The sequence below is a fragment of the Salminus brasiliensis genome, chromosome 1 (genome assembly GCF_030463535.1).
Source record: "Salminus brasiliensis chromosome 1, fSalBra1.hap2, whole genome shotgun sequence".
NCBI classification, from domain to species: Eukaryota; Metazoa; Chordata; class Actinopteri; order Characiformes; family Bryconidae; genus Salminus; species Salminus brasiliensis.
Window position 1 is genome coordinate 12,507,576 of NC_132878.1, and position 12,445 is coordinate 12,520,020.

General features: G+C 39.5%; 1 protein-coding gene across 6 annotated transcripts in view; it reads left to right on the top strand.

The window, feature by feature from the left end:
- The window catches only part of phldb1a (pleckstrin homology-like domain, family B, member 1a), an 88,238-nt gene that overhangs the window by 47,882 nt on the left and 27,911 nt on the right, over nt 1-12,445 (top strand). For 5 of the 6 annotated variants that reach the window (XM_072669413.1, XM_072669330.1, XM_072669597.1 and 2 more), the window contains 4 exons: nt 6,508-6,756; nt 7,691-7,828; nt 9,741-9,878; nt 11,048-11,176. In XM_072669413.1, the coding sequence (XP_072525514.1) occupies nt 6,508-6,756; nt 7,691-7,828; nt 9,741-9,878; nt 11,048-11,176 (654 nt within the window). The remainder of the gene's footprint in view (nt 1-6,507; nt 6,757-7,690; nt 7,829-9,740; nt 9,879-11,047; nt 11,177-12,445) is intronic. The other variant, XM_072669487.1, reaches the window with a different exon arrangement.

The window sequence follows — 12,445 nt, forward strand, 5'->3', positions numbered from 1 at the left end:
TTAGATTTAAGGTTTAGGTTAAGGTTTAGGGTTAGGTTTAAGGTTTAGGTTAAGGTTTAGGGTTAGATTTAAGGTTAAGGGTTAGGGTTAGGTTTAAGGTTAAGGTTAAAGTTAGAGTTAGGATTTAGGGTTGATTTGAGGTTAGGGTTAGAGTTAGGTGTAGTGTTACATTCAATAGACAGTTATTTACATTCAACTTAGAGTTCAGTTACATTTAACATACATATTTAGTTGAATATTCATCAGAGGAGCCAAATCATTTGCCAGTTCTCTTTAAGATTGTGTCAAAATTCATGATGAATGCACCAATAAAAATGCTCCAAACTGCCATATATATAGTTTATACAAGGTTTTTGTGTGGCAGCAGCTTCTGCCACCAGTATCTGAAAGCGTCAATCAATATTTGAGGATTCATTATTGTCCCATTATAGGAATTGTTGGGATAAAATATGGTGAATGTTAAAAAGTAAAGCTTTATCTTATGTGGTTAATTGCTGATCTTAGGTAAGCCATTGTTTTATATGATAGAATTATTCTCCATATTAAAATATGTCAAAATGAGTCAAAAAACACCTCCATAATGACCTGAATCGGTCAGTCAGATCACCCTCACACTACATAAACCCCCCCCCCTCTTTTTCCTCTCACACTAATTGTCTAGCACTTTAGATTGGAAACGTGTTTGAACACAGAGGTTCTTTAAAATAGTCGTTTGACCTTCGTATTTGTTCCGTCGTCCACTTGAAGACCCCAAGTCCGAGTGCGTGTTGTTTAGTGGAGAGCCCTGACCATAAAGTGAGCTGTGCATACAGCCGTTTCTGTGCGTTGCCTTTTTTTCACGTTTGTTTGGGCAGAGGCATCTTCCCTAGGCTTTGCCAGCTGAGCTGACACTCTCTTTGTTAAGGAGAATGCTGTTGCTTAGCTACCCCGCGGATAGCGTTTACCACAGCAGCCTCTGTGTCTTCACTCTCTTGACAGGAAAGACCTCTTCAGAGAAAGAGCGTGCGCTAAAAAAACGGGCGTTATTTTTAAGAGCCGATATTGATTTCACAATGAAGACCTTCAGTGCAGTGCATTTACGGAACAGTACCATGGCTTGGCTGGACACACTGATAATTTCATTAGACGGAAATTCCACAGAAACAGTCCGTTGACCATGGACAGGCTGAGGGGGGAGTTTGCATACAATGCAATGTTGCGTTCGCCAAACAAGGTGCAGATTTGAATATTCACACGTTGAGGGACCCTGTCACTGACACCCTTCCAGAAAAAAGCCTCTGAAATAAAAATGCTAATATTCAAGACGGTATAAGCTTGAGTGTTCCTTTTAGAAGCCCAAGATTTCAGCAGTTTAGCTCACACGTGACATGAGAGTAATTGAAGTGTGATCACTTCACTTCAGGTTTCTGATGGAAATGAATACGTCTTGACATCCATACACAGCTATGTGTGACAGACAGCACCCAATCCAGAATGAATTGGATTTGGCATGTGAAGATTTCATTTGGGTGGACTTGGATGGAAAACAAGCTGCATTTTGCCAGTTAGACTGAAAGTGAAATGTTTTTCCGGATTAATCAATAGTAAGAGTTGTTTTACATTCAATTTACATGTAAATGTAAAGCATTTAGCAGATGCTCTTATCCAGAGCAGCGTACTAAAGTGCTTCACTGTTCACTCAGAAAATACCCTTAGCTAGTTTGTATCGACTAGGATCAAAAAGAGACCTCTAAGATCAGATACTATTAAATACAAAAGTCAACATGGAGACTACAGTACTCTGCACTACACTTCACCCAAGTATTCTCGGAAGAGAGGGGTATTCAGTTGCCGTTCGGACAGCCAGGGGAAGTTTGTTCCACCACTTCGGTGCCAGGACAGAAAAAAGTCTGGACGCTTGTCTTCCGTGGATCTTAAGGGATGGCGGGTCAAGCCGAGCCGTACTTGAAGCTGGTAGGGCTCTTGGTGCAGATCGGCTTTTGACCGTTGCCATCAAGTTCGGAAGGCTGGTCCATTCTTGGCTTCATAGGCCAGTGTCTGAGTTTGAATCTGATTTGGGCAGCATATACGGCTAAACTTAGAAGCTTAGAGTAGTTGTTGAATCCTCATCCTCATCCTCATCAATCATTCAATTTGTTGTTCCTCCCAAAGGCATGTATGATGACGGTGGTTGGTCATCTACAGCTGGTCCGTATCCAGTGGGCTGAATGAATTCTCAAGGTCTGATCCACGCTTAGGAGACATGAGTTCAATACAGTATGACGATTTGTCTTATTGTTGTAATACATTTCATCATGACCCCCGTTTCTGAGCATATCAGTACATTTAGAACAGTGAATAAAAGCCTGTATCACACCACTTATAGAGAGCTTGTAAACAAATACAAGTAACTACATCAGCTAGTCAATTCTAGTAACTAGTCAATTCCAATAGTTTGATGTTTTTTGTTTATTTATATTTTGTAAATATTTTTAATATGAGTTTTTTTCATATAATTTTTACTGTTTTGCTGTTGCAAAAAGCAAATTGATCCATATTTGGACATTGATTGGACCCCAATATTTTCCCCAGTACATATTAAGGTTAAGATTATCCTCTACAACTGTTGCACAGCAAGGACACAGAGTTAAAAATGGCAGTGAACACACACACTATTAATTAGGGACAGTGTGAATAGGCACACATATCAAGAGTGGTGGGCAGCTACCTCAGTACCCAGGGAGCAATTTGGGGTTAGGTAGCTTGCTCAAAGGCATCTCTCAGCAGTGAAGGTTCTGCTTGTCAGCGGGATACTTTTTGTGCCTTTTATTGGCTAATAATTAGGTAATGTCGATTAAGACAATTTAGCGTGCTGTGCTGTGTGGCTCAGAGCTGCACATTGCCCACCAGCCTCAAGTTAGACTGCCTTTCCTCTGCACAACAACATTAATGACAACATGATATCAAAATATTTAATCATAAAATAAAATCAATTTAGCTGTTAGCAAATCCGCTGTCGTCCATGATTCTGCAAAGTTAAACTCACAAGAACCAACCTTTTATATAGAGAGTCATAAATTGTCTTAAATAAAATGGGCCTCTTTTGCTCCACTGACTGTAACAGGGAGGACAGCGTCTCTGTCATTGTCAGACTGTCAGGGTGGAACGCTGCTACTGCACTATACATAACAATAACAACAACAATACATATATTACATATATAATATTATGTAATATTACAAATAATATTTATCATATTTGTGTAAAATCCTGATGCATGTGTGCAGCTGTCTACTAGGCCTGATTTTTTTTTACGGCAGTGGAGTTAACGTGAATTACACTCCTCACATGTTGGGGAAGCACATGAGCAAAAAATGCCATTTCTCACATAATGCTGCTTTTACCCTTTAAACCCTAAGGGCCTAACACCTCAATTCTTCATTCTTCAGTGACATAAGTTACCTATTGTTTTATCACAGATTAGAGTAGCTAAAAGAATTTATAATAGTATAAAATGGTATTTATATTAAAACTACAACACAAAAGCCTAGAGGTTAAATAAAGTGGATTACAAGTATAAACAAATATTATTAGGACTATTATTGTATTTTTTTTATTTTTTTATTAGTTCATTAGTTAATAAATCTATTTTATCTATTTTATTTTCTTCTTTTGTTTTTACCAGGTTATCATATACTACAAACTTCCTGAATAATAATGCATATTATGTAGAAGCATAGCTCATGGTGTATTTTCTTTCGGGCATATCGCCCACCCTCAGCCATTACAGTTCCTGTTGCTATATCTGTCTGCTTAAAAATGTTCACTCTCCACCAGGACGCTTGTAGTGCAGTGACAGGCACACGCTGCAGCATGTTCGCTCTCAGATGGCCACATGTCTCTTTGTTAATTATACATGTGTAAATGAATCCCTAATCCTTTTTCTTTTTTTCTTTCTTTCTTTTTTTTTTTGTTGAAATTATCCAAAACGGTCTCTGGTGTGTTGTCTGCAGTGCTGCTCTTGTAAGAACGCGCTGGCCTGCCGTGTTATTTTAGTCATGCTAGTGGTGTTATTTAGTGCTGGTGTCAGCTAGCCAGGCAGCTCTGGGTATTGTCAGTTGCCTGCGTTCAGTACAGAGAGCTGCGCGTCGGACAAAGGGCTGCAGTCAACTAGCAAGAGGTTCGGAGAGAGGAGGGTGAAGCTCTAAGAAGAGGTAGAGATCAACTACAAGCACACAAACTCACACATATATGCAGACACACACACATACACACACACACACACACACACACACACACACAGTCCCTATTGGTAATGTATGTAGATTGACAACAGCAGCTGCCTACTGTGAGAAACCACATGAGTTCACAAGTTGGGGGGTCATAAACAGTTACTGAGGTGTGGGGGAGCGGGTCTACAAGGGTGTATGTGTGTGTATGCGTGTGTGTGTATGTGAGGATGATCTCACACAGCTGCCAAAGGGGCCCAAGCATTCTCCAAGCTCATACAAGGCAGGCAAATTGCGGCCGCTGTGTGTTTGTCTGTTTATGTGCACATGGGCTAATGTGTGACTCTGTATTGGCTTGTTGTGTCTGTGCATGTGCTGTTTATCACACATCCAACTAGTGGTCATGTTAGGTTGTCAGGACGCTGATAGGGTGTGTGAGAGAATTGCGCCTCGATCCGATTTCAGTCAGCAGTGTCTGGCTGGCTGTTGCACTAAGACATAAAAGAACATCTGAAGCCAAAATAGTATCATAAGTGCATGTGAGTATGTCTGCACTGTCAGTTAAAGTGGAGAGGTCCTTTATGTTGAGGATCAGCTGATACCCATCCAATCCGATCACTGTATTCCTATGAGTAATACAGCCACACAGTACAGGTAATATGTGCTGCTAATTAAAACTAGGGCTGTGTAATCGCAAGGGGGTCTGATTTTATTATATTGGAACACTGTAAGCAAGGTAATATATTAGTAGAACTATTTTATTTGGATGATATATTGTCCCAGAAATAATTGCAATAAACAATATTATTGTCATTTTAAGACCATTTTATGCCACTGATGATAATATTAAATATGCTTATGCATAATGTGCTTCTACATAAATAAAACATTAATAAAATAAAATCCACATTAATGGGCTTTCCTCGTGAAACAAAAACACAATTAGCAATATTGAGGTCAGAAAAAGTATTGAGGTCAAATCCATATATTAATTGTATCATGAAAGGCCTATAATATATATATTTTAATGAACTTAGATATTAATTACGTCATGCCTCCCATTGGTGTCGTACTTCAGGACTTGCCCCATTCTGTTTCTCCGAACAGCGTGGCCTCTTCCCGGTACTTCACCTCCCAGTCCCAAATACTAAAACGAAGAAACAACAGCTCAGAATCAATACCGAGTAGCAAATAGGGCTGTATATTGGCAAGAAACTAGCGATATGATAGGTATCATGATACAGGGGTTGTGTTAATAAACTGCAGTATTGCATTTTTTTATTTTTTTTTTGTAACAAATTTTTAAAAACCTGACTTTTAATGCAGTCAGAACAGCGAGATCTGAAGACAACACTGAAGAGTGCAGCACTGCTATATAGCGATCGGGCTTTAACCACAACACTAAATAATCCATCAATCTTTACATCTAAACCATTACATTCAAATCAATACTGTGATTTTGAGAATCGATACAGTACTGCAAAACATAATATTGTGATACTTTTAAAATTGATATTTTCTTACACTTCTAGTAGCAATACCTCACAAAGAGGATAGCTAAGAGCCCAGGTATTTATAGGCTGAGCTAATGGGAGTGAATGAGAGATAACCATGAACCGGCTGAGACGGAACCGGCTGGGCCGGGGATCGTAACTCTGGGGAAGCTGAGCGCTAATAGGAGAGTTTGACTGGAGGAGTGAGAGTATCAGTATCAGTTGATATCGCAGAGTCAGATTTTTAGAAAAGAAAAATTGCTGTTGTCCCTGTTTGGACTTTTCAATAATGTTGATTTAGTTTGGTTCAGTTAAATATGTTAAATGGGCCTAATATGCTAAACCTGTGCAACCTCAAAAACGTTTTGAACAAGCAGAAAAAATAGATGTTCTGGGTAATGAGCAGAGCTGTAGATCATTGAGAATGAAGCTGTAATAAAACTGATCAAATTAATGTTATATGCCACGTGTTTCAAATCTCAAGGCAGATCATTGCAATGTCATATTTATTTATCAATAGTAATAGTTTGCTTTTCTCATAATATTTGAAATGTTGAATAAAATATTGATTAAATTTGCTGATTTTTGTCATAATTGTTTTCTTGTTATATATATATAAAATAACTTAAATGACGTTTCTTTCTGAAACAATGGTACGTGTCTATGGAGGAGACATTTTTTAAAATAAATACTAAGGTTGAGTATCTTTGTATGTGTGTGTTGTGTGTTTACATAGCAGATTGCTTTGAGACCACCCTGATTCTGAACTCTGTGTGTGTGTGTGTGTGTGTGTGTGTGTGTTACAGGAGCGACAGAGGCTAGAGACCATTCTTAGTCTGTGTGCTGAGTATAATAAAGGGGACCCTTTGGTGGGCATGGAAACGCTGAGGGCAGGTCAGTTCCCCGGGACGGAGGAGGAGTCTTTCCGGCGACCCTGTCTCGACCCCATGGGTGTGGCAGTCCAGCGCACACACACTCACACTCACCGACAGAGAGAGAGCGATGAGGAGAACCTCAAAGAGGAGTGTAGCAGCACTGAGAGCCAGCACCAGGAGGTGAGACACACACATACTGCAAGACACATACACATACACACACACACACACACACACACACACGCAGTAAATGCTCTTTCAGTCTTTAATCTACAATTTAAAAGCCACTCTAGTCTTGGGCCAGCACTTTAACAACTGGTTTTGATGGGTCGGTTCACTTACAAGATGGATGGATATGATGGATGTGATGGATATGATGGATGTGATGGATGTTCCGTCAAGTCAAGGCAAGACTGCCACACAGTTCTTCAAGTGAAATTCAGGCCTGATGTCAAACTCATTGTGAACTTCTGGGACTATCTTGACAAATGTGTGACAGAGAAACTCTAACCACTGTGGATGGTTTGTGGATGGCAGTTCTTGTAGATCACCTTTAAAAACATGCCAACTTACACCATATAGACAAAAGTATTGGGACACCTGTTCATGCATTTTTAATTTCAAAATGAAGGGTACTAAAAAAGAGTTCTACTAGATTTTGGAGCATTACTGTGAGGCTTTGATTGCATTGCAGTGACAAGAGCGTTACCCCATCCCCAACTCCCCAATTCATCCCAAAAGTGTTTCCAGAGAACGTAATTCCACAGCTCAATGCTGGGGGGCTTTATACCCCTCTAACCCACACCTGGCATTAGGCATGGTGCCAATAGGTTCATGTATATCTGCTCCAGAGAGTCCTATGTCTATGTCAGCAATGGGTGCAACTGGGTGCATGTAGCTGAATTTCTTAGAAGGGCGTCCACAAACATTTGGACATATAGTCCATAGTGTCTTTTACTCACTTAGCTATTCATTTTAACAGACACTTTTTTTTGTTACTTAGCAGTTCTTAGCCATTCTTGGCCGACCTAAGACTTCAGCACAATATTGTATGATTGTAGCCCCCTCTCTGTGTCTTTCTCTGTCTATATATCTCTCGCTTTGTCTCACTCAGCACGAGGACACTGCTGGTCTGGGGCAGCAGGAGGTGGGTTATCTGGTGGAGGAACGGGTCAGGGTTCTGGCCCGAGTGGACGAGCTGAAGATCCGCGTCACTGACCTGGAGCAGCAGCTTCAGGACTCCAGACAGGAGGTTGGGCTACATTTGTTATGTGATTTGAACCTCAGGCTAGATGGTATACCTTCAGAAATGATTATAAGTGCAGTGATTACAGTATATGGGTATACTTCACTATACGAGTTCATAAGTTCATTTGTTTCAGAATAAACCATGTGCTTTACAGTTCACACTGGACCAAATAATAATTCACATATGTTTTAGGGAAGTGTGTAAGAATAGTGTTAATACCTCCTTAGAGCAACACTGAACATTGTTCAGACTACCATGAAAGCCCAAATCTACTTTAATGGAAACACTATTTTATGTGTATATTATTTAGCATATTTAAACATAAGGACAATTATATATGTATATTTGAACAATATTGAGAGATGGGTGTAATACTCAAATAATAAAACTCAACACATGAAGAAATGTCTTTAAACAAATATTTGTAAAGTATAATTAATAGAAATGCATTTTTCTGCTGTGAGGACATTAGCTGTGGTTTTAAGAGCTATCTGTAGATCCCATGACAACATTTTAGGATTGTTTGAGGCGTTTTTGTTGAAATGATGTTCCGTGCTTGTGCTGAACTTGCTAGGACGGCTTGACCTGGCCGTGTTGACAGTCGCTTCACTTGTAAATTGTTTAGCAGACAGTGAAACGGATGATTTCTGATTGTTCTGAGATCTTTTTAAAATCCCAGACTCAGATGCATCTACATTCTTCTTTGTTACGGCCTCTTTGGACCTCGCCTTAATAATACCACCACTCACTTTAACAGTCAAAAGCAAACTAAACAGACAGACTCTAACTACAGAACTACAGACTGTTCTAATCTAATGTCTGCAGCTGATGTGCGGCACCTGATTCTAATTTGAGGTATTAGGAATAAATGTGAGGGTGTCCAAACTTTTTCCACACAAGAAAAATACATTACTATTAATTACATATTACAAATGACTTTACAAAAGACATTTCTTTAGTTGTATATGTTTAGTTACATAACCTCTATCTTTTAATATTGTTCAATGAATATGTTTAAAGATGTGTTTTCATGAGGTGTCCTAATTTTTTCACATGTCTGCACCATAGGCGGTGGATGTTTACATAGTTACATAGGCTTATGTTTGTTAATATTGTTGAATATTTATGAGTAGTGTTAATGTCATTTTTGTACAGTCAGCAGAACAACAGTGTTTGGTAATTTCACATTGAATTGTGGATGTATTTTCAGTGCAGTTAGAGGGTAAACAGAATTCTGAACATATTTTGCTTCCATATCAATTCATCCATCCATCCATCTTCTTTTCAGCTTCCTCTTGGTCAGGACCCAGGTGGGTCTGGATCCTACCAGGGACCAATGGCCCTTCTAATAAATGCATCCAGTTACTTTAAGTTGCACCCATTGCTGACACAATTGTGCAAATGCACACACAGTTTCTCTAGTCCTTGTAGAAAAGTCCTGCCAACAGAATAGGACTCCCTGGAGCAGAAAACATCAGCCTGTTGGCACCATGCCTAATGCCAGGCGTGTACTAGAAGAGTATAAAGCCCCCCCAGTGTTATAGCTGTGAGCTGTGGAGCAGTGGAACTGTGTTCTCTGGAATGATGGATGGTGAGGATGAGGCGGGGTGGTGATCATCCAACATGCTGACCTCACTGAACGCTCTTGTCAATGAATGCAATCAAATCCTGTCAGCAATGTTCCAAAATCTAGTAGAAAGCCATCTTCCTTATTCCCAGAGACAGATACTCCAACATAAGCAGAAAAGGCTATGTTGAATACCCTTGATTTCAGAAGAAACAGTGAATCAGCAGGTTTCCCAATACTTTTGTCCATATAGTGTATTTGAACATGTTTAGACCGTGTACAGGAATGTTTTAAAGAGCACTCTTAAAGCATTATCAGAAGATTAGTTGTGTTTTGCTGTGTCCGCAGGCCGAGATGGAACGGGCGTTGCTGCAGGGGGAGAGGAGGGCGGAGTTAGATCAAGTGGAGGCAGAGCTAGATATCATCAATCAGCTTCAGCTCAAACTGAGTGAAGTAGAGAAAACTATCCAGAGGGAGAAAGAGAAGGTAAACAGTGTATGCACACACGTAAAGGAACCGCTTGCATGAGTTAATTAAGGCATCCTTTCCTACCTAGGAGCGTTTTGCTTTGTCGTCAGCAAGGAAGAACACTTTTGCCTTCCTCAAATTTCCTGTTTCCTGCATTTTCCTGCAAAGATGTTTGTGGGCGCTCGTTACTAACTTCTTTCTAACCTTTAACAACATAACTCTGTGTTCTGCCAGTGTGATTGTCTTTATTTGTGGTGTGACTGGTGTTTTATTGGGCAATGGATTTGGGAATTCCCATTTCCAACAGGTAAAAGAAAATCCCTGTGTTTTTCTCCTCTGTGTTTTTGGCAGCAGTGTTAGAAATATAGAGCTGTTATGTAAAGAAAAATCACTTGTTTTTCTCCACAATTTAGCCAATCCCACCCACTTAAAGGGCTTTCTATATTATACAATGCCAACAAACTGGGATGGTAGTAGTATGTGCTACATGAAAAACTGTGCCAATCTTGCCAAACATAGTGGAATAATAAGAGTTTAGTACATGGATAGGACATATTGTGAACCTCAACCCTGTTGTAACCCAAATGACTTACTATCATTACATTTTCACCCCCAAATATTTACACTTAGTCCACAAGCAAAAGACTTTTTAGGCTAAACACAACAGACAGAGAGTGTTTGGGAGAAGGCAAGACTAAAAAGATAATACTAGTATTGGCTGCTTGTGACGGCCAGTGAGTCCTAGCCAGATGCTAGGCCAATATTTGCACTGGTTCAAAGCAATAAAGCAATTTAAATATACAGGCTTGATATAGTCTAATAATCATAATAAATAAATGACTTACATATCAGAAACACAGAGGTAGAAAACCCACTATCTGATGGAAACGGGCCTGTAGATAGTATGCAGGATTATCTTGAACATAGTGAGCTATCATAAATGAAGGTGCCACTTACTGCTGAAAGAGAGAGACTGGGGTTGTATGAAGTCACTGCATGACTTGAGTTCTTTTCTGCTATGAACACAATGTGACTGATGGGTACAGAGACCCTGGTCCTACCTGAGGTTGTTGAGCTTTTGAGCAGTGTGTTATTTTTGTTTCTCCCTCTCCCCTGTCCCTGGCTTGCTCTGTGTTTGTGTGTGTATGTGTGTGCGTGTGCGTGCGTGCGTGTGTGTTGTTTCATAGGGGAGGGCTAATGTCTCGGCCGAGCGGGACATCCTGGCCAGGCTGAGGGACGGGTACAGTGAGCTGAAGAGCCAGCTTCACAAATGCCCAGAGTCTCTGAGGGAACACTTACAAGAACAGCTCGCCAGGGTCAGTCTCCACTCCTGCTGCCCAACGGAGCACAGAGCACATACACAAGGACTTGTTAAAGCTGAAATAAAGTCAGACCCAGAAGAACCAAGGGAATAGTTAGAATGAATGAGAAGAACAGTGCTGTGCAAACGCCTTTAACCACCTGAGAAAATGGTTCAAGTCTGTTTGGGTAGAAAAGTATTTCTGTTGGTGGAAACACCTTTATAACATTACAGAAAATACAAACCGAGTATAAAGTAACAGATGTTGTCATCCTGATAGCAAATGTTGTAAGGCCCATATATCAATCAGCCTTCATTTAATACATTTAGTACAATGAGGAAGATCCTCGTTTATGATGCAGCTGAGGCATAATTACAAATCAAGATGTTAAATGAATCAGGTAAAAGAACTGAAAGAACTATGTAAGTAAAGAGAAACAACATTTTAATAGGCAATTATAAAACGAATTAGACTGTCAAAATGAAAAGAAAACTAGAAGTAAAATAATACATTTAAATTGTAATAAAAAATGACAAAATAATAGAAATAAACCAAATAAAATATCATAATAAATAAATAAATAAATAAATAAATAACAATAAATGATAAAACTGTATTTAAACCAAAGTAAATTTACTCAGATTGGTTGCAGTTGCGGTTATGCATACAGCTCAGATTAATTGCTTTAAACGTAGCTTTATCTGGTTGTCTAAAACTGAAGGATTGTTGGGTTTAAAAAGGCACAAAACCGATACAGAATATTAAACACTTCACATCTGCACTGGTATAATTACAGTTACTGCAAAAGACACATTCTTAAAAATCAAGGTGCTTCATATGGTTCTTTGAGCGATGATGTAGAGGAACCATTTTTGAGTTTTTTGGATAATGGATGTGTATGAGAAGTCATTGCCAAGATATTGTGTTAGGGTGAAGTGTTGTGCCTGACGCTCGCAGGTGTAGAGTGTTGAGAATACTTCAATACAAGGAGTCAGAGTGGGACTAATTCTGTAGGCAACAAAACGAAGCACAATGAGCAAAACTGACTGAGCAGACATGAGCGAGACTAAATCAGAAATCATAGAACAATCCAAGTTAAAAAAAACAGAGAGACCAACCAAGCAAACTAATCCAAAATGGCAAAACCAGACATCTGTGAACAGTAGAACAAACAGTGATCAGTACAGAATAAGGCAAACAACAGGAGCTGCAACACTTCACAAAGTCACTAACAAACTGAACAGGTATATATACAAAGAGGGATGAACAGGTGATTAGTTTGAA